The 21,987-nt window shown below is 41.8% G+C and overlaps 2 protein-coding genes across 10 annotated transcripts in view; both read right to left on the bottom strand.

Annotated features, from left to right (window-relative positions):
- The window catches only part of ARHGEF9 (Cdc42 guanine nucleotide exchange factor 9), a 547,099-nt gene that overhangs the window by 190,902 nt on the left and 334,210 nt on the right, over window positions 1–21,987 (bottom strand). The window contains exon 1 of one of the 9 annotated variants that reach the window (XM_055564531.1): window positions 7,192–7,333. The exons of 7 other annotated variants lie outside the window; for them this stretch is intronic. In XM_055564531.1, the coding sequence (XP_055420506.1) occupies window positions 7,192–7,200 (9 nt within the window). In that variant the 5' untranslated portion in view covers window positions 7,201–7,333. Of the gene's footprint in view, window positions 1–7,191; window positions 7,334–21,987 lie in introns of those variants that run through there. One more of the 9 variants, XM_055564533.1, reaches the window with a different exon arrangement.
- Window positions 7,232–8,026, bottom strand: LOC129639395 (uncharacterized). The gene has a single exon (XM_055564536.1). The coding sequence runs from the start codon at window positions 7,565–7,567 to the stop codon at window positions 7,388–7,390; it is 180 nt and encodes a 59-aa protein (XP_055420511.1). The 5' UTR covers window positions 7,568–8,026; the 3' UTR covers window positions 7,232–7,387.

The raw sequence follows: 21,987 nt of genomic DNA, 5'->3' as shown, positions 1-21,987 counted from the left end.
CAAAATCTACATTTGTGGCACTGACCCTCAGGCAAATTCTGGACTCAATTAGGAAACATATGGTTTGTGGGTATTCAAAGAAAGCAGGGAACCCCAAAGCCTGCAAAAGGATTTACTAGGGGTAAGATACCAAATGATTCATACTTTTTCTCATGGGGTCATTGGCTTATAGATGATTGTTATGAAACTTGCATACAAATTGATGTCCACAAAGCATACAACAAATCCATCATGCTACATTATCCTCATCAACAGGCTGATAGGATAGATGATGGTAGGGCCCAGTGGATTCTGCACTATCTGACCAGATGTACACAAAAGTTCAGTTCAGTTCAGTCGCTCAGTCATGTCCGACTCTGCGACCCCATGAATCGCAGCACGCCAGGCCTCCCTGTCCATCACAAACTCCCAGAGATCACTCAGATTCACATTCATAGAGTCAGTGATGCCATCCAGCCACCTCATCCTCTGTCATCCCCTTCTCCTCCTGGCTCCAATTCCAAGAGGCAGCTTTGATGAGTTGCCAGAGGAGCTAGCATTAATCAAATTATATTCAACACTTCTTGGAATCAATAGCTTGTATGGTACTTATTCAGTTTTTAAATGATGCAATGCTAGAAGAAACTGCTAATCTGTTTCATGGCAAGGAAAAAAAGAAAAACTCCAAAAGCTAGGATAGACCAACCAAAGAAAATAAAAGTTCAACTGATGCAATGCTAGAAGGAACTGCTAAGTTTTGGCACAATGAAGCAAAATTTTAAAAGCCATAAAAAGCTAGAGTAATCGATCAACCAAACAAAATTTAGTGCTTGGTTCAAAAACACCTGAAGTTAGGTTCAAAAGGCCAGTTTCACAAGAGCATAGATGACTGGACAAGGCAGCAAAGCCATTAAGAAGGCTTTTAATCCTCTCTGCATGTTTGAATCACCTTGGAATACTTATTTTTTCTTTAAAAATAAAAAGCTGCTTGGAACCTATCATGTGACAATTCAATCAGAATCTCTTAGAGTGGAAACTTGGCACAGGTATTTAAAAACTCTCCAAGTGATTTGTATGTTCACTGAGGACTGAGGACCAGTAGAAGATTGCAAAATTAGGTATTTCATAGACAAAGTCCTTTTTTTATTTAATCCTGATTAGATGGCACATGGTATAATATGATCAGTTCTGGGCAGCACATTTATACATATACATATGTATGTATATATACATACATATCGGAGAAGGCAATGGCACCCTACTCCAGTACTCTTGCCTGGAAAATCCCATGGATAGAGGAGCCTGGTAGGCTGCAGTCCATGGGGTCGCTAAGAGTCAGACACGACTGAGCGACTTTACTTTCACTTTTCACTTTCATGCATTGGAGAAGGAAATGGCAACCCACTCCAGTATTCTTGCCTGGAGAATCCCAGGAACCGGGGAGCCCGTTGGGCTGCCGTCTATGGGGTCGCACAGAGTCAGACACGACTTTAGTGACTTAGCAGCAGCAGCAGCAGCATACATACATATATATCTATCTATATATATATATATAGTGTTTCAGGCTTCACCAATTCACACTGCCTTTCTCCTTGAAGATCCCAAATAGTGAGTTTTCATGAGACTAAAGGAAACTCTTTGATGTATATGCAAGATTAAAAAGCAACATTTTATTGAATAAAGAATTCTGTCCAAAATTGCTATATAAATGAGAGGTATGAAAAAAGCACTAAAAATTAAAGCAAGTAACTGAGGAAGCTAGTATGATTTCAGGGATGACTTATGCTCCTTCCCCTCCACCTGACTCCATTCAGCTGCACACTAACTGGGAATGATCAAATCTGACTCTTTTGCCCCTGTCCATTTGAAAGGCAGACCCACTACCATCCCATAAATCTGACTTTTTCCTCTTGCATCGGTAAAACCAGGAATAACAATACTTCCTATCTACTTCACAAGGTTGATGTGATGCTCTATATTGGGAAAAAATACAGAATTGCTTTGCATAGGCCCATGCACTGACAAGGGATTATTAGTATTGTCATTACTGGGCTATTTCCCCAGTCTTCTCTCCCTACTAGGCCCTTCCCCTCTCTAGTTTTCCCACTCAGTACTTTGGTGCCAAGGCAAAGCACCATACCAAATACTCTTGAGGGCTATACCTACTTAATGACAGGAGACACTCTGGGTAGACATCAGAAAAGCTAAGCTTTGATCAAGGATTCCTGGAAAGCCAGAGACTCAGTTGGCCTAAACAAGTTGCAGAGCTAGAAATAAGGGCTAGAGGGTCTAAGATTCCCTACTTCCATCCCACTTTTTGGGGCAAAGCCAATGGGACTGAATCCAGATGCTTTTTGGGAGGTCTTCTGAGGAGGCAGTTGTTTTTTGAGAATAGCTCAGTTTCCAATCATATCTCTATACAGAGCAAGTACTCCACCGGCCAAGGAGAGCAGAGGCCAAGATGACAAAGAGAGGCTAGAAGGAGGACATGCTTTGGCAGCATCTCTGCAACTGTTAAAGTGTACCCTCCGATTATAGTCAAGCACTCCCAGTCTAGACCTCACCAGAGTACAGAAGAGCACCTCACCCACAGATTCATTGGGATCCTTCAGGCCCCTAGCAACTTAATTTCTCTCTCTCTCTCCCCCTCTCTCTCTCTCTCTCTCTCACACACACACACACACACGGATGAGAAAGTCTGAATCAGGGCCCAAACCCTGTTCACCAAACTAACAATCAAACTGGCCTCTCCAATCTGCTCAGCTATCTCAGTTGGAATCTATTCAGAGACCAACAACATAGAAACAAACAAACAAAAAACCAATTTCACACTGCAGCTAGGTTGGGAAAGTTTCCCTGCTGCTGCTGCTAAGTCGCTTCAGTCGTGTCCAACTCTGTGCGACCCCAGAGACAACAGCCCACCAGGCTCCCCCGTCCCTGGGATTCTCCAGGCAAGAACACTGGAGTGGGTTGCCATTTCATTCTCCAATGCATGAAAGTGAAAAGTGAAAGTGAAGTCGCTCAGTCGTGTCCAACCCTCAGCGACCCCATGGACTGCAGCCTACCAGGCTCCTCCATCCATGGGATTTGCCAGGCAAGAGTACTGGAGTGGGTTGCCATTGCCTTCTCCAAAAGTTTCTCTAGCCACAGCCAAAATTGGAGTACACTGCACAGACAGATGTTACAGGTTCTGACAGATAGAAGCTGTCTCAATGGGGAGAGGGGAAGCACTGCTCAGTTTGTTCCCACATGCTATTCCTTTGGGCTTCCCAGGTGGCTCAGGTAGCAAAGAATCTGCCTGCAATGCAGGAGACTTGAGTTTGATCTCTGGGTCTGAAAGATCCCCTGGAGGAGGGCAGCGCAACCCACTCCAGTATTCTTGCCTTGAGGAATCTCATGGATGAGGGAACCTGGAGGGCTACAGTCCATAGGGTCATAAAGAGTCGGACAACCACTGAAGCAACTAGCATGCACGCACGCTATCCGTTTACCTCCTCCCTGCATGGTGGACATAAACATTTTTCACAGCCTTCAGATCTCCTTGCACTAAAGCTAGACTGTGAAATGGCTCATTTAATCTTAGGGAGAAGGCAGTGACTAGAGAGGGATTTGAACCCAAGAACCTTCAAATAAATAGTCCCATGACTGGGATGCAGCGAGGCTCTGTATGCCTTCCCTGGATATGTTTTCTAGGTATTTGTGGGCAATGAGGATTTTGCTCTTTCTTTATCCTCTCCCCAAAAGCATCTTTCCAAGTCCTGCCTTGCCAGCTCCCGCCTTTCTCCAAAAGCGCTTGTGCCTGGACCTTTCAAGTGCCCTAGACCTCAGCGGGAGCTATGTGATGCAGGAGTTTCTTGGATACTGGTCAAGGACGTTTTCTTGAATCTTCTAGTGGGGAGCTTGTAGCAAAAACTATCCTCTACAAAGGAGTTAGACAGAAGGAAAGGGAACAAGGAGCTGTGTCAGAAAAAGTTCAGACAAATCAGAGAGGTAAAGCCTCTTCTTCTTACGCCTTACAGCAGGGATGGTGGGGGAGAGAGAGGAGGCTATATCAGCGAAGAGGGGAAAAGCTTAGAAGGGGGAAGATGAAGAGAAGAGACAGGTAAGGGGGAAAAAGTCAAAATGCAGAGGGTCCCACTCCTCTTGGCTGCATTTTTCATTTTCTCCCACTCTTTTCTCTTTTTGCTTACTCTCACAATCTTGAAGAAGAAATGCCAAACCTTCAGGATCCACACAAGTAAAAAGTCACCCTGTTCACTACTCCCCAAACTCCATTTTAGCTGCTCTATGGTAGCCTGCCATCTGGCTAGCAACATTCCCTTATGTGCCTAAAGATAAGTTAATTTGAAAAATGTTTACCCATTTCACAAACTAAATTACTGATGAAAGAGCTCTTCCAAGCTACCCCTTTAGTCTGAGGCTGTGTAGGGTAGGGGAAAACCGATAGAGGTGGACACTCATCCACCTTCAGTTCAGCTCAGTCGCTCAGTCGTGTCCGACTCTTTGCGACCCCATGAATCGCAGCACGCCAGGCCTCCCTGTCCATCACCAACTCCCGGAGTTCACTCAGACTCACGTCCATCGAGTCAGTGATGCCATCCAGCCATCTCATCCTCTGTCGTCCCCTTCTCCTCCTGCCCCCAATCCCTCCCAGCATCAGAGTTAGCACCAGTCAAATCCTTATAGGCCTTAGCACAAGGAGGCCTTTCAGAACTGGGGAACTCAATTCATGTCCTGCTGTTTTTCTTCATTCCTAGCACATTCAACCCCATCAAGATTCAGGAGTCTGTATCCGACACAAACACAGAGTAGATGTGCATACACACCCACATACATACTGTCACACATCCTACACACATACATTTACAAAGGCTTTCTGCCAAGGGTCTGTCAGGCATCCAAAGGTGACACATACTTTGTCATAAACCTGGTTCAAAGACTAGCCTTGGAGAATCCTTATCTCCTTGAAGGAAAAATCAAAAAGCATTCTATTGTTGTAGTCCAGTTTTCTTCCCACATAACTAGGTAAAAGAATCTCTTAGGTAAAACAAGTTTCTCCAGATACCAGCAACCAGATATTTCCTCCTTCCCCCCTCCCATCACCCCTTGATGAACATTTATTAACATTTCATTTGCCTTTTCAGTTATCTTCCCAGTTCGTTAGCCTCTGATTTCAAGTGCATATGGACACCCAAAATCACAGAATTCAAAAACATAGTCCAACCATCCCCAAATGCCATGTTATAAAGAATCCCCAAATTGCTCAATGTCAAGCAGTTGCTGAACAGAGAAGACCCAGGTCTGTAGCTGCCCGGCCTACAGCCTTTCTTTCATCACTCTCCAACAGTGTCTCAAAACAAAGTGTCCAACTAAAATATCAGGTTACTTTACACAATACTGTTGGAGCAAATGCAGGAAGGGAGGGCAAATGGGACTCACTAGATTCTCTTTGCAAAAAAATCAAGTTCTTAGTTCAACCCAGGGGCTCCCACAAAGGGACTAAAGAGTAAATAATAAGAATCAATACCAGCAAGGGACTAAAGAGTAAATAATAAGAATCAATGCCAGCAAACTTCCCAGATCATGCTTACAACATGGTGCCAACCAAATTAAAAAATCAGTTTCTTACCCACACAGAGCCATCGAGAGCACACCTTGTGACTCAAAACCTCTTCTAATGCCATAAAATTATACTCTTTGGGCCCCAAGGTCTGGACAATTTCAAGAGCCCGTTCACAGCCCTCCTTCCTTAAAAATCTTTTCCAAACAGTCCGAACAACAGTACATGGTACTTGAAAGCACACTGCCAGCAGATTTACACATCACTCATGAACAGTCGCCCACATGGGTGCAGGAGGAACATGTGTGTGGATGTTTTATGTGTCCTGATTAATTGCTATATGAGACAGAAATGGTACTCTTTCAAGTCAGGTAAGCAACAGAAAGAAGACCTGCCAACAACAGCAGGTGGGGGAGGGGGGCGCGTTATATTATGCACACTGGCATCAGAGACAAATTTTTTACTGGATTTGACAAAAGCTTTCTTAGGGGAAACAGAAATATAAAAATAATAACAATAGCAAAAATAACAGCAATGACCATCACTACCACCTGATAAAGACACGCAAATAAATATCAAATTGGAATGTTGCTTCTAGCTCACGTTTTCCAGAGCTTTCATCCCTTTCCATCCAGTCATTTTTTTGGGGGGGAGGGTGCTCAAAACTCTCAATTTAGCATGATACATAATTTCATTTTGAAATGGAAACTTTCCAAATAGAGAGACCTCTGATTTTAAAGAACAAGGAAGCAAACAAAACCACCATTTTCTCATTAACACTAGCAAGTTCTATTTAAAATGTAGTTCAAGAACATCACTGCAAATGAGATTACCCCAAAGAGGCATATCTAAATATATTATTCCCAAGGTTGGTAGAAAGCTAGCTTTAGTTGTTTTTGGAGGCCATAGAGACAAAATCCCCAAACTCAAATTCACAGGTACAATTTTTGGGAAAAAGAACCCAAACAGTTACTGTCAACGTCTTCTCTTGCTAATTCATAAAAATCAAAGAACATTTTTACGCCACATACCATGATTCCAAAGAAATTGACATTTAATGATTTTTAAGAAATGTTTTAAACGTGGCTTCTTTCCAAATTGGAAACTGTAAACGCTGGACAGCAAATTAAGATTCAGAGAACACAGTCACCAACTGCCAGCACAACGCACCCCACCACATCACTTCCCATATTTCTCACTTCTCATTAAGAGACTGAAGAATAATTTCCCTAAATTCATTCCATCAATTTCTTTCCTCTAAACATCTAGTGCAACACTGTTTTTCCTAAGCTGCCAGAAATTCATCATGCTCTTCCCACAACCTCCCTTGCCCCAGACAAACCCAAATGCCATCTTCTGATGGCAAGAAAGAAATTCTGACTAAAATTCTCTGATGGTATTTAAAGGTCGTTTTCCAGAAAATGAATTGACAAAACACCACAATCAGCAAAGCCATTGTGTAAGGATGCAGAGCTTGCTTCATGAACGTCACATCAATGAAGAATGCACACACACACACACACACACACACATGCACACTTAAATAGAAAGCATTTCTTTATCAACAATTTTACTCAAGCAATAAGCAACTACACTCACAGGCATACTTAAAAGACAAGACATAACAAAAGATTTAGGGAGAGATAATATACCAACGTCATACATATCACAGCGAGGCCATGTTGAAGCTCAAAACGTTTTCCCCCCTGAGTAAGAAAGCGTGCTCTTTCTCTCCCTCTCTTTCCCTGTCTCTCTCTCTCTCTCTCTCTTTTTTTTTTTTTTTTCTTGGAGGTTCTCGGGATGAAATCAAAGCGAGAATTCCAGACAGCTCAGGCGGCTGGACTCCATTCAGCGCGTTCCCAGAAAAAACATGAGTATGACATTTACAAGCAGAAGGACTACAATCACGGCAAAAACGACTACAGTTTGCACATCCAGGGTCATGGTGCAATGCAGAACACTGTAGTGTTCCAAATGAGGGGCTGGCAGATTGGGAGATGTCAGTCTCTGTTCTGTCAGACTGTCCATACAGCCACCATGCTAGAAAGGAGAGGAGGAAGTCGGGTGGTTGGGGAAGGGCTGGGTTTGGCGCCCGAGTTTGGTATGGGAGGGGGGAAGGGGGGATGGGGACAGGGGTGCTTGCTTCCCCCTTCTCAGAACTGAGCGGATCTTTCTTCCCTAGCTGAGAAATCTTAGCTTGCGCTGAAGTCTGCAGAGTCCAGCATTCTCTCTCGGGCGCCACGGAAAAAGGCAAAATCCTGGCTTTCAAAGAGAAAGGCAGGAGAAACCAGCGCGAGGTTCTCCGGCGCCTGCTCAGTCTGTCTGTCCGGGGGTGCGTCCGTCCACCTGCCTGGCTGGCTACCGGTCAGTCTCGGTCTCTATTCCCTCTAATTCGCTCGCTTTTCTATGCTCGCTCTGTTTGCCGGGCTCTGGGCTGCCAGCTACTCTTTCGATTCCTGCCTCGCTGGCTCTCTTCCTCGCCTCTCCCCACCCCCCAGCCCATATTCTGCGTTTTTATTCACGGAACGACTGCCCGCGCCTGCGTGAGGTGCAGCCAAAATGCTGACAGGCCCGCCGACCAATAACAGGTGCCGCAGAGGAGCGTTTACTCGCCGGGGGGGGCGGTACTTGAGCTGGCGTGCTACCAGCGGCAGCCAATCGGTGAACACATGGTCCCCCAAGCAGGCCCGCTCCATCCAGCCCAGCCGGAGCTCCAGGCTGCCAGTTCTGGCGTAGGGGTGGCGAGCTTGTTGTGGGTGGGTTGATGGAGCTGAGGAGAGAGAGGAGGGAAAGGCCTGGGAGAGAGGAAGGGAATGGACAGAACGGACCAGAGGGCAGAGAGCATGGCAGGGAGAGAGGAGGGAATGATGAGAAGACGGTGAGAAGCAGAAGGGAAAGAAAAGGAAAGATGGGAAAGAGAAAGAAGAAATGGTGGGGGGGGGGGTATGATGAAGAAATAGAAGCTTGGGGTAAAGGATGGGAAAAGGATAGGGACGAGGGAAAAGGAATGGGGGTGCGCGGCAGGAAGGGACCCTTTGGAGCAACTTTGGAGCCTGGGCCAAGGAGGAAGCAAAGATGCTTTTGGTCGGGAAGATCCCCTGGAGAAGGAAATGGCAACCCACTCCAGTACTCTTGCCTAGAAAATCCCATGGCCGGAGGAGCCTGGTAGGCTACAGTCCATGGGGTTGCAAAGAGTGGGACACAACTGAGCAACTTCACTTCAAGTATTATAGGCCACTCACAATTAGCTATACAAATCCAACAAATCAGTGCTGTGTACAGAATCACAAGGACACTCTACAAATTATACAAAATTCAATTATATTTATCTTTCTCTGATATCTCTGCACTTGCAGATCAGATTTCTTTCCTATTTCTGGTTTCTTTGAACTATGACAGCTTGCACTATTCCAGCATACTGGGTACTAGGAACAGAGGACAGTTTTGCATTGGAAAAGCCTCTACAAAACCTATAAAACTTGCAATCTGCTTGAAATCACTGCCCTGTTCTGTCTTTGTGGTCTGGTGTCTGAAATGGAGAAGCCCTGGAGTAGAGACAGAAAGGTTTCAGATTTACTCCTAGGCCAACTTCAAGATGCTCTAAGACTTTTGGGCAACTCCTTTCCCCTCTATGGGACTCCATCTCCCTTCTGCCACAGGAGACCTTAGACCTGTCAGAATTCAGTGAAACCTCTGAACCCTTACCTCAGAAAAATACATAGAGCAGGCTTCTGGGCCCTCAAAACCAAGGACTAACTTACACTGAATATCTCTAAGGGCCTTTCTTACTCTTACATAGGACTGTACACATGAACAGATAGATATTGGTGGAAAGGGGCAAGAAACTAGATTATCCGGGGATAGAACGAATTAATTTCTGGTATTTCTACCATACTATAAACTCCAAGAGGAATGAGAATTGCTTTCTATTCTCAAAAAATCTTTGAGTCTAGGAAAGTCACCTATTCAAACTTGGTGAGTGGAAATTCTGAGTCAATGGAGGTCATAAATAAAATGGCCCCTAGCCTTACAAGATAGAATAAAACCCAAAGAAATGCCCAGTTTAAAAGTTTGACTTATCACATCCCCTATGAATGATTTGCACCAAAACAAACAGCAAAATATCTTGAATCAGATCAAGCTTCTAGATCTAGCTATTGATTTACATGATACACAGAGGACCAAAAAAAAAAAACATTTTAAACTGCAATATGGTGACATAGACTGTAAAAAACTACAGGACCAAAAATCTGGTTCTCTAGCAAGTAAACAATGAGGAAAAAGAGTGATCGATTCAGGTGGAACTTGCATATGTGTGCATCACCACCCATATGTGACATTTATGAGACAAATGGCAACTTGAACAGGCTGAATATTCAATAATATTAAGGAATCACTATTAATTGTTTAGCTGTGGTAATGATATTGTGGCTAAGTTTAACAAAATGAGGAGAATACAGGTACATCTTTGTGATCTTGGATTTAGTAATGGTTTCTTAGATATGACATGAAAAGCATCAGCAACAAAACATAAATAAATTGGATTTGGTCAATATTAAAAAACTTATGTGCTTCAAAGGACACTATCACGAAAACATATACACTGGCTAAACATATACAGTGGAAAACATATTCCCACTATCTATTTAATATATGGTAAAAATATGCTATGTGATATATAGATAGCCAGTGGAAATTTGCTGTATGACTCAGGGAACTCAAACCGGTCGGTGCTCTGTGACAACATAGAGGAGTGGGACGTGGGGGAGGTGGGTGAGAGGTTCAAAAGGAAGGGTATACCTATGTCTGATTCATGCTGATGTGTCGCAGAAACCAACACAATATTGTAAAGCAATTATCCTTCAATTAAAAATAATATTTTATTTAAAAAATGACAGAAATATGAAAAAAGTATGAAAAGAGAATACACAGAACGAAATATTTCCAATTATATATCTGATAAGGGATTGTATCTAGAATACATAAATAGCTCTAATAACTCAATTATTTTTAAAAACCCAATTTAAAAAATGGCACAGGATCTGAGTAACATTTCTCCAAAAAATGGTCAAAAAGACATAAAAAGATACTCAATATCCTAATCATCAGTTCAGTTCAGTCACTCTGCTGTGTCCAACTCTTTGCAACCCCATGGACTGCAGCACACAAGGCCTCCCTGTCCATCACCAACTCCCGGAGTTGACTCAAACTCATGTCCATTGATCTGGTGATGCCATCCAACCATCTCATCCTCTGTCGTCTCCTTCTCCTCCTGCCTTCAATCTTTCCCAGCATCAGGGTCTTTTCAAATGAGTCAGTTCTTCACAGCAGGTGGCCAAAGTATTGGAGCTTCAGCTTTAACATCAGTCCTTCCAATGAATATTCAGGACTGATTTCGTTTAGGATGGACTGATTGGATCTCCTTGCAGTCCAAGGGACTCAAGAGTCTTCTCCAACACCACAGTTCAAAAGCATCAATTCTTCGGCACTCAGCTTGCTTTATAGTCCAAATCTCACATCTATATGTGACCACTGGAAAAACCATAGCTTTGACTAGATAGACCTTTTTTGGCAAAGTAATGTCTCTGCTTTTTAATGTGCTCTCTAGGTTGGTCATAACATTTCTTCCAAGGAGTAAGCATCTTTTAATTTCATGGCTGCAGTCACCATCTGCAGTGATTTTGGAGCCAAAAAAATAATAATAATAAACTCTGTCACAATTTCCATTGTTTCCCCATCTATTTGCCAAGAAGTAATGGGACCAGATACCATGATCTTAGTTTTCTGAATGTTGAGTTTTAAGCCAACTTTTTCACTCTCCTCTTTCGCTTTCATCAAGAGGCTCTTTAGTTCTTCTTCACTTTCTGCCATAAGGATGGTGTCATCTGTATATCTGAGGTTATTGATATTTCTCCTGGCAATCTTGATTCCAGCTTGTGCTTCATCCAGCCCAGCATTTCTCATGATGTACTCTGTATATAAGTTCAATAAGAAGGGTGACAATATACAGCCTTGACATACTCCTTTCCCGATTTGGAACCAGTCTGTTGTTCCATGTCCAGTTCTAACTGTTGCTTCCTGACCTGTATAGAGATATCTCAAGAGGAAGGTCAGATGGTCTGGTATTCCCAGCTCTTGAAGAATTTTCCACAGTTTGTTGTGATCCACACAGTCAAAGGCTTTGGCATAGTCAAAAAAGCAGATGTTTTTCTGGAAATCTCTTGCTTTTTCGATGATCCAATGGATATTGGCAATTTGATCTCTGTTTCCTCTGCCTTTTCTAAATCCACCTTGAACATCTGGAAGTTCACGGTTCACGTACTGTTGAAGCCTGGCTTGGAGAATTTTGAACATTACTTTGCTAGCATGTGAGATGAGTGCAACTGTGCGGTAGTTTGAGCATTCTTTGGCATTGCCTTTCTTTGGGATTGGAATGAAAACAGACCTTTTCCAGTCCTGTGGCCACTGCTGAGTTTTCCAAATTTGCTGGCATGTTGAGTGCAGCACTTTCACAGCATCATCTTTCAGGATTTGAAATAGCTCAACTGGAATTCCATCACCTCCACTTGCTTTGTTCGTAGTGATGCTTTCTAAGGCCCACTTGACTTCACATTCCAGGATGTCTGGCTCTAGGTCAGTGATCACACCATCGTGATTATCTGGGTCATGAAGATCTTTTTTGTACAGTTCTTCTGTGTGTTCTTGCCACCTCTTCTTAATATCTTCTGCTTCTGTTAGGTCCATACCATTTCTGTCCTTTATTGTACCCATGTTTGCATGAAATGTTCCCTTAGTATCTCTAATTTTCTTGAAGAGATCTCTAGTCTTTCCTATTCTATTATTTTCCTCCATTTCTTTACATTGGTCACTGAGGAAGGCTTTCTTATCTCTCCTTGCTATTCTTTGGAACTCTGCATTCAAATGGGTATATCTTCCTTTTTCTCCTTTGCCTTTTGCTTCTCTTCTTTGCACAGCTATTTGTAAAGCCTCCTCAGACAACCATTTTGTCTTTTTGCATTTCATTTTCTTGGGGATGGTCTTGATCCCTGTCTCCTGTACAATGTCACGAATCTCTGTCCATAGTTCTTCAGGCACTCTGTCTATCACATCTAATCCCTTGAATATATTTCTCACATTGACATTTTAGGAATCAGTGAACTAAAATGGACTGGAATGGGTGAATTTAATTCAGATGACCATTATATATACCACTGTGGGCAAGAATCCTTTAGAAGAAATGGAGTAGTCATCACAGTTAACAAAAGAATACAAAATGCAGTACTTGGGTGCAATCACAAAAATAACAGAATGATCTCTGTTCATTTCCAAGGCAAACCATTCAATATCACGGTAATCTAAGTCTATGCCCTGACCCATAATGCTGAAGAAGCTGAAGTTGAATGGTTCCATGAAGACCTACAAGACCTTCTAGAGCTAACACCCCAAAAATATGTCTTTTTCATTATATGCAAAAGTAGGAAGTCAAGAAATACCTGGCTGCTACTGCTAAGTCGCTTCAATCGTGTCCGATTCTGTGCGACCCCATAGACAGCAGCCCACCAGGCTTCCCCGTCCCTGGGATTCTCCAGGCAAGAACACTGGAGTGGGTTGCCATTTCCTTCTCCAATGCAGGAAAGTGGAAAGTGAAAGTGAAGTCGCTCAGTCATTCTGGACTCTTAGCGACCCCATGGACTGCAGCCTACCAGGCTCCTCTGTCCATGGATTTTCCAGGTAAGAGTACTGGAGTGGGGTGCCATTGCCTTCTCCGAGAAATACCTGGAGTAACAGGCAAATTTGGCCTTGAAGTACAGAATGAAGCAGGGCAAAGGCTAATAGAGTTTTGCCAAGAGAACACACTGGTCATAGCAAACACCCTCTTCCAGCAACACAAGAGTAGACTCTATACATGGACATTACCAGATGGTCAACACTGAAATCAGATTGATGATATTCTTTGCATTCAAAGATGGAGAAGTTCTATACAGTCAGCAAAATCAAGACTAGGAGCTGACTGTGGCTCAGATCATGAACTCCTTATTGCCAAATTCAGACTTAAATTGAAGAAAGTAGGGAAAACCATTAGACTATTCAGTTCTGTTCAGGTATGACCTAAATCAAATCCCTTACGATATTAATCATCAGGAAAATGCAAATGAAAGATATTTGCTATAGCAGATTTGTAATGAAACACCACATTACACATGCTGCTGCTGCTGCTAAGTCGCTTCAGTCATGTCCGACTCTGTGCAACCGCATAGACAGCAGCCCACTAGGCTCCCCCGTCCCATGCTAGGATGGTTATAATCAAAAAGCTACATAATAAGTGTTGGGGAGGATGTGGGAAATTGGAACCTTCATAACACTGCCGGTGGGAATGTAAAATGATGAAACCACTTTGGCAAATAGTCTTCAGTTCCTCAAAAACTTAAACATGGAGTTGCCATTTGACCCAACAATTCCACTCTTAGATATACACCTAAGAAAAATTAAAACATGCCCACACAAAAAACTTGTACGTGTGTATTAATAACAGCATTATTCACCATAGCCAAAAGATGGAAAGAATTCAAATTTCCATCATCTTCTGAATGGTCTGGTCTCCATTGATGCCTTACTCCTTCCTTACTCCCTCTGCCTTGGGGACACATTCACATGACCTGTCTGATTGTATTATCTTTGCTTCCTGTTTGGGTTCTTCATATAGTCATTAAGGCCATGATTTCTCAAAGTTCCTCTAATCTCAGTCCCCTTTTCTTCTTATTCCACACTTGCACTGAATCATGGACCTATCCATTCCCAAGGCTTTAACTACCCGCCTCCTACATTACACACTGAAGTACCACCTTTCAACAAGGTTGCAGGACACCAGTGGAGGAACAAAACAGGCATAGGTCTTTGCCTGCAGGGAGCTTACAACCTCCCTGGGGGTTAGCTGATAAGCCCCAGGTAACTCTCTTGAACTCCAGAGATGAATCTCCACCTGCCTTCTGGATGTCTCCTGAATATCTCACAAGAACCTCAAATTTGGTAAGTCCAAAATCAAAGCAGTTTTCTCCCACCCCTGCCAGCTTCCTCTTTTCCCTGAGTTCCCTGTCCCTTGGGAATGTCACACACAGAATTAGCCAAGGAGATACGAAGGAAATATCCATAAGTCTTCCTTTTCCCTCACCTTGCTGCTAGCCAACCAGTCTCTAAGCCTTGGTGATTCTCTTCCTCCTTGAGGAATGTGTTCTTCCTCTCTCTCCCTACTGCCAGCTACTGTGGTCTTTTGTGCTGCTCTGTCTCCCCAATTCAGCCTCTACTCTCCTGGACAAATGATCTCTTTCAAAAGCAGTCCTGCTCTTCTTAATCTATGGTGGATACTATATACTGGATGCTGAGAATCCATGCCACCCTCCTTCTAGCTTACCTACCTGTATTGCTGAAAAGCTATTAATAAAAGCCAAAATGACAACAACAACAACAACCTGTGATTTCTCAAACTTCTTTGCATCCATTGTTTTGGATGTGATTTATTTCTGCCAACCATAGGCATATGCACAATATTTGAAAGAAAGTGATAATACAGAAAACATACTTCTGCTGCTTCTAGTGACGAGTAGAATGGTGGGGTTTTAGAGTTTTCTGCAGCTATGTTACCTTTCCATAGGTCTCAGTGTCTAGACCCTGCTTTGTGTCTTTGTACAAGCAGGGAATGAGACTTTTAAATATTTTTACTTATTTGTTTTTGCTATGGAGGATCTAGCAGGCATAATGATACTCTATACAATAGTTAAAGCAGTGGCAGATTCCTAATTCCTAGATTGCAAATCAGGTACAGTGTTCCCACAGCTGCTGATGCTTTACCTTCTTTCTTCTGGCAGAGAAAACAGCTGTATTCATTCTGAGATACATTCCTGGAGGCCTAGTCTAAAGCTTGCCCCTTCAGCCCTTCTACCAATTTTGGAAACACTAAATTTTCTATATTAAAACTCTGCTGAAAATAACTAGAGCAATATAATTTCCACAGCTGAACACTGAGTTATATAGTTCCTCTGTTCAAAGGCCTTCCATGGCTCCCCACTGCCTTTAAGGCAAATTCTGTAGCATGGCATACAATGCCTTGCCAATCTGGTATCCTTTGCTTGACACTTAGCAGGTGCTTCATAAACATATGCTGAATACATTAATAGCTCCTTCACCTAGTTGTTTCTACTCAGAGAATTATATCTTCCAACCACACAGAAGGTAACCTTATGAGACCTCAGAGAAAATCTACTCTAACCCCTCATATTCTAGGTTAGGAAACTGAGGACCAGAGAAAGTAAGCTATACACGATTACATAATTAATTACTGGCAGAGCAGAAAACAAAACTCATTTCTTGAGTCTTGAAAGTACTTTTGGGGGATTTCAGACTTTGAAACATGACATTTGATCCCAGCCCCATTTATTTACAGTTAGCTTTCTGTGTAAGGTGACTCACAATTTTAATTTCAAAAAATTAGAAGAGGTCCTGACATTTCAAGAAGCACCTCAAAGGCAGCCCTTCTGTTGATAAGAATCAAGAAATCAGAGAATCTCTTGGCATAGCAAAGTCCAATTTCATCCTTCAATCCCTTCTGTTACATCCTCATCTAGTTTTCCGCTCCAACACCCACGACAATAGGAAGGTTCCTCTCTCCTAAGATAACCTGGTAGTCCTTTGGACAATTTCAGTTGGTGAAAAGTTCTTTCATCTTTTTGAGCCAGATATTATCACTACTTCTATTACAGCCACTGCTGAGGAGCTAATGACATGAATTAGAATATAATATAGAGTTATATTATTCAGAATATAAATGTTTGTTTATAAATATAAATATATATAATATAAACTTATAAATATTGTCTAGAATATAAATGTTTCCAAACTCACACTGAAATTACTATAAGTACCCAGCATATTTCTCAGGATCCAAAGGGAACTCATTAGATAATAATAATAATAAATGCTTATAGAGTGCTTACTCATAGAATTGTTCTAAGCCTTTTACATATATTAATTATTTCAATCCTCACAATAACACTATGAGGAAGATACTATTATTGTCATTATTTTACAGATGAGGGGATTGAGGCATAGACCTTAAATAACTTGCCCAATGTCACATAGCTAGTCAGTGGTAGAACCGAGGTGCAAACCAACCCTGTCTGGCTCTAGAGCCTATGCTTTTCAACACTATGCTGTATAAATGCCACTAGGTGACACATGTTCCACCTTCCAAAAGCATTTGACATGATATCTCCTCAGTCACAAGAATAAACTATTTCAATGTTCTGACTTGAATCCAAATGGCCTACCACCCAGGTATGATATCTAGGTCTTAAATATTTGCCTTCTCTCAGGGAAAAGCCAATGCTTAGTTTTCTCATGGTTCAAATAGCTCCCAAAGCCCCACTTCTATCAGAAAGCATACCCAAGGAAAGTTCCACATTTTGTCCTGACCCCTATTGCTACTCATTCATTGGCCATCCAACTCCCACCTCAGCCACCTCATAGTCCCTGATGTTTGCCATGGACAATCTGAAGATATTAAACCTTGTCTGTTAATTTTCTTGGTAACCTACATGACTAGATGCTCTTGCACATTCATTATGTCAGTTCTATTTAGGAGAGGCAATTCCCTGAGGACAGGAACTCTTGGTTAGTTCAGTTATTCAACAGTTAAATTCAGTAAGCAGTTATTTTGACAGCTAAGGGGTAAAGAGAGCCTCTTGGGAAGCTTACAGTCTAGTGAGGAAAAGAATTACAAATGCATGTAATTTCAAAGTCATAGTATTCTAAGCATAATCAGATAATGAATAAAGTTGTTGATGATTATAGAGCAAATCAAAGAATTCCATACTTGAAATGGAAAAAAAGTTATTTCCTCCCAACCTCCCTTTGTAGGACTCCTCACTACAGTATATGTTACGGGGTAGAGGAAGTAGAGTGGGAGGAAGAAATATCTACTTTAGGCTTTTCAACATATTATATTTAATCCTTCCCAGAAGCCCCCAAAGAAGTAACTGTTATTGTTATTTTAAGGAGTAGAAAACTAAGGTTAAGAATGCTTACATCATTTGTTCATAGCCATATAGGTTCCCAAATCCAATAGCAGGATTTAAATTGAGATCTATTTCCAAAGCCCACTTTTTCTTCCTCCAATATCCCTGATAAGTTTTGTTTAGCAGCCAGCCACTAGAATATCTTCAGTAACAAAAAGAAAAAAAAAAAAATCTCATCCTGTAGCTTCCAAAGCCATTATTCATTCTGAGCTAAAATTCACTCTTCTCTGGTTTCTGTCCATTTGTTAGCCTCTGGGCTATGCAAGAAGGATCTACCCATCTAAGCAACAGTCTTCTTAAGTGTTTGAAGATATCTATCATGAGTTCAAACTCTGATCCCCCCCGAACACCTATCTTACACACACACACACGTTTTCCAAGTAAACATGACATTTCTTTAAGCCCTTCCCCTTGTGGCATGATTTACAGTCCCCTTGGGGCTTTTGCTTGGAAAGTTTGCCCATACATCCCTCAGAACACACATACAGGTGGAAGTGACAATGGGGAGTATGGTGAAACTGTCACTTCCCTTATTCTAAACACTAGTTCTTAGGAAGAGCTACCTGGGAACTCATGTTCACCTAAAATGGCTGATGCTTTCGTGTGCTGCTGTGCCCCCACAATGCCTTGAGAAGCTGATGGCAAAGTGAAAAAAGGACAGTGGATGAAAAGCTAAAGCTGTATGACCTCAAAAAAGTCCTTAAACTTACTTAAAACTTAAAAGACCGTGACTTGTTTTAAAGTTGTAACTTAAAGCATTGGTTGTTTTAAAATTTCAACAGCCTTGCTAAAAATGTGGCAGACGTGGATTTGGTCTTAAGTGGCGTACCCTGAAGAAAGGCGAGTGATTGGTTTAAGTTAAAGAATAAGGTTGCATATAATTGTATAGTTGTGTGGGTGGCATTTTACAGGAAAAATCAGACAGGATTAAGAATTTGACTCTGCCTGAAGATTTTTCTCCTAGCTATCTACAAGTTTAGGTGTAATTACATCTCTTCAAAAGGAGTCCATCCCTGAACCATCCAATCACTGTCTATTCCATCATCCTGCTTTTCTTTCTAGCCTTGAAATGTTATAATTATTTGTTTATTGGTTTGTTTTCTCCCTTTATAAAGTGTAAGCTCCATGAAGGTAGAGACTGTTTTTTTCATTGCTGTATCTCTAGCACCTAGAACAGTGCTTGGAATTCAATAAATATTTTTAAATGAGTGAATAACTAAATGGTAAATGAATGAATGAGTGAATGAAGATCAAGGCATAGTCCTCTTGATTCACAATTTAGGATGTAGAGGAAAAGTGTCATGGAATTACTCTCTGCTGTGGCCTGTGAATACCAACCTTTGCACTGCCTCCCTTCCCCCAGGGCTTCCGTTAGTTAGAACTTCTCCAAAGGGACTAAAATTTCCAGATTACAGCCTGAGAATTTCAGGACCTCTTTGGTTTTCTTTTCTCTGTTGGCAGAAGCCATCCTAAACCACCACTCAGAAGGAAGCCCTTCCCTCAAGAAACATTGCCTATACCGCCCTCCTGTGGCCAAAGACTGAATACATTGCTGAATAAATACCCAGAACCAGCATTTCCTCCTGTTTCTTTACATGATTTATTTTGGGCCTATTTCTTTCTCTCTCTCTCTTTTTTTTTTTTTTTTTTTTTTTTGCGGGGGATGGGGGTGAGGGTGGAGGCTTATTGCAGTTCCATTTCAAGCAAGCTGGCGGGTCAGACAACTTGCCTCTACTCAGAGTAGAAAGGACTGGTTAGAAGAAAGTAGCAAGGGTCTAAAAGACCCTTCAGAGGAAGTACTATGCTTTCATATCAGGTTCAGGATTTTTCTGGGAAGGCCAAACCCAATAATGCATTAATTCAGGGTTTATATGGGCAGTGAACACTTCCCTGAGGCCCAGTGTTTAGTTTAGGAGCCTAATCTGAATAATTCCATCCTTGGGCCTCATGACTCACTCAATCAGCTACTTCTCTGACTCCTATGTCCAAGATTATTTATTTACAGGCTCCATTTAAACTGAAAACTGCTGAACAGCAAGGACACTAAGCATTCATCATCAAAGTAAGCATGGTGCTTTGCTCAGAATAGATAGCCAACAAGCATTACATAGATAAGCAGGTAGATTGGCTGGTAGGTAGGTAGATGATAGGAGTAAGTTGAAACTGCAATAGGAGGGGAGGGGGTTAGTTCGGCTAGGGAGTTTGTAAGATACTGGATTATGTGTCAGAGGAAGACCAAGGAATTAGTTTAGGCACTATATTTTCTATAGAAGTCCCAGATAGTCTAGCAGTGAGGCTCTGAGCGAAGATGTAAACAGAGTTGGACACTACCAAAGATTGGTAAAAAATAAAAAGATGTGTGCAGGACACACAGATCGATAGAGGTTTGTAGAGATTTGTGAGCGTCAAGATGAGACTTCTGAAAGTCTTTGTGGATTGATGTGGAGACATCTGAAAGATATATTGTATGAAAAAAGAAATATGCAAATTAATTTTGTTAGTATTCTCCAAGGCAATCTACAGATTCAATTCAATCCCTATCAAGATACAGATAATGGCATTTTTCACAGACCTAGAGTAAATTATTCTAACACTGGTATGGAAACATAAAAGATTCTAAATAGCCAAAACAATCTTAAGAAAAAAAGAACAAAGCTGGATGTATCATGCTGTGTATGTGTGTGTGCTTAGTCACTCAGTCATGTCTGACTCTTTGTGACCCTGTGGACTGTAGCTGCCAGGCTCCTCTGTCCACGGGGATTCTCCAGGCAAGAATACTGGAGTATGCTAGCATTCCCTTCTCCAGGGGATCTTCCCAACCCAGGGGTGGAACCCAGGCCTCGCATATTGCAGGCAGATTCTTTAGCATCTGAGCCACCAAGAAGCCCAAGAGTACTGGAGTGAGTATCCTATCCTTTCTCTGGGGGATTTTCTTGACCCAGGAATCAAACTAGGGTTTCCTGCATTGCAGCCTGAATTACCATCTGAGTTACCAGGGAAGCCCAGGTATCATGTTCCCTGATTTAAAACTAGACTACAAAGCTACAATAATCAAAACAGTATACTGCTGGCACAAAAACAGACACATCTATCAATGGAACAGATTAGAGAGTCCAGAAAAAAGCTCATTTTTATATAGTTAATTAATCTATAACAAAGAAAGCAAGAACATACAATGGGGATAAAACAGCCTCTTCAATAAATGTTGTTGGGAAAAATAGACATACATATGTAAGAGAATCAAACTGGACTATTTTCTCATACCATATATCAAAATTAAACTCAAAATGGATTAACGGTTTGAATGTTAAAACCTGAAACCATAAAAATTCTGGAAGAAAACATGGTATGCTCTTTGGCATCAGTCTCAGCAATATTTTCTTTTAGGTGTCTCCTCAGGCAAGGGAAACAAATGCAAAAACAAACAAATGAGGCTACATAAAGCTAAAAAGATTTTATGTGGTGAAGGAAGCTATCAACAAAATGAAAAGGCAGCCTAATGAATGGGAGAAGATATTTGTAAATGATATAGCTGATCAGAGGTTAATATAAAGATACACAATATCATATAACTCAATATTGGAAAAAAAAACATCTGACTGAAAAATGGGCAGAGGACCTGAATGGACATTTTTCCAAAGAACACATAGAGATGGCTAACAGATATGTGAAAAGATGTTCAACATCACTAATCATCAGGGAAATGCAAATCAAAACCACAATGAAATATCACCTGTCAGATTGGCTATCATTAAAAAGACAAGTGACAGTACTGGAAAAGGTGTGGAGAAAAGGGAATCCTTGTGCACTGTTGCTGGGGATGTACATTGGTGAAGCCACTATGGAAAACAGTTCCTCAAAAATTAAAAATAGAACTTCTACATGATACAATCGGAGAAGGCAATGGCACCCCACTCCAGTACTCTTGCCTGGAGAATCCCATGGACGGAGGAGCCTGGTAGGCTGCAGTCCATGGGGTCGGGAAGAGTCGGACATGACTGAGCAACTTAACTTTCACTCTTCACTTTCATGCACTGGAGAAAGCAATGGCAACCAACTCCAGTACTCTTGCCTGGAGAATCCCAGGGACGGCGGAGCCCGGTGGGCTGCCATCTATGGGGTCACACAGAGTTGGACACGACTGAAGTGACTTAGTAGCAGCAGCAGCAACAGCAGTATATGATACAACAATTACATTTCTGGGCACCCAAAGAAAGCAAAAGCACAATTTGAAGAGATATATATACCCCTATGTTCATTGCAGCATTATTTAGAATAGCCAAGATATGGAAGCAGTCTAAAGTGTCCATTAATGGATGGATAGATAAAGAAGATGTGGAATATTACTCAGCCTTAAAGAGAATGGAGTCTTGCCATTTG

The sequence above is a fragment of the Bubalus kerabau genome, chromosome X, assembly GCF_029407905.1.
Source record: "Bubalus kerabau isolate K-KA32 ecotype Philippines breed swamp buffalo chromosome X, PCC_UOA_SB_1v2, whole genome shotgun sequence".
Classification (NCBI taxonomy): Eukaryota; Metazoa; Chordata; class Mammalia; order Artiodactyla; family Bovidae; genus Bubalus; species Bubalus kerabau.
Note: the sequence above shows the minus strand (reverse complement) of the source record. Positions and strands in the feature narration are given on the sequence as shown.

Coding starts and splice junctions, on each gene's coding strand:
- LOC129639395 (XM_055564536.1), bottom strand. CDS start 7,567: ATGGACAGTCTGACAGAACAGAGACTGACATCTCCCAATCTGCCAGCC.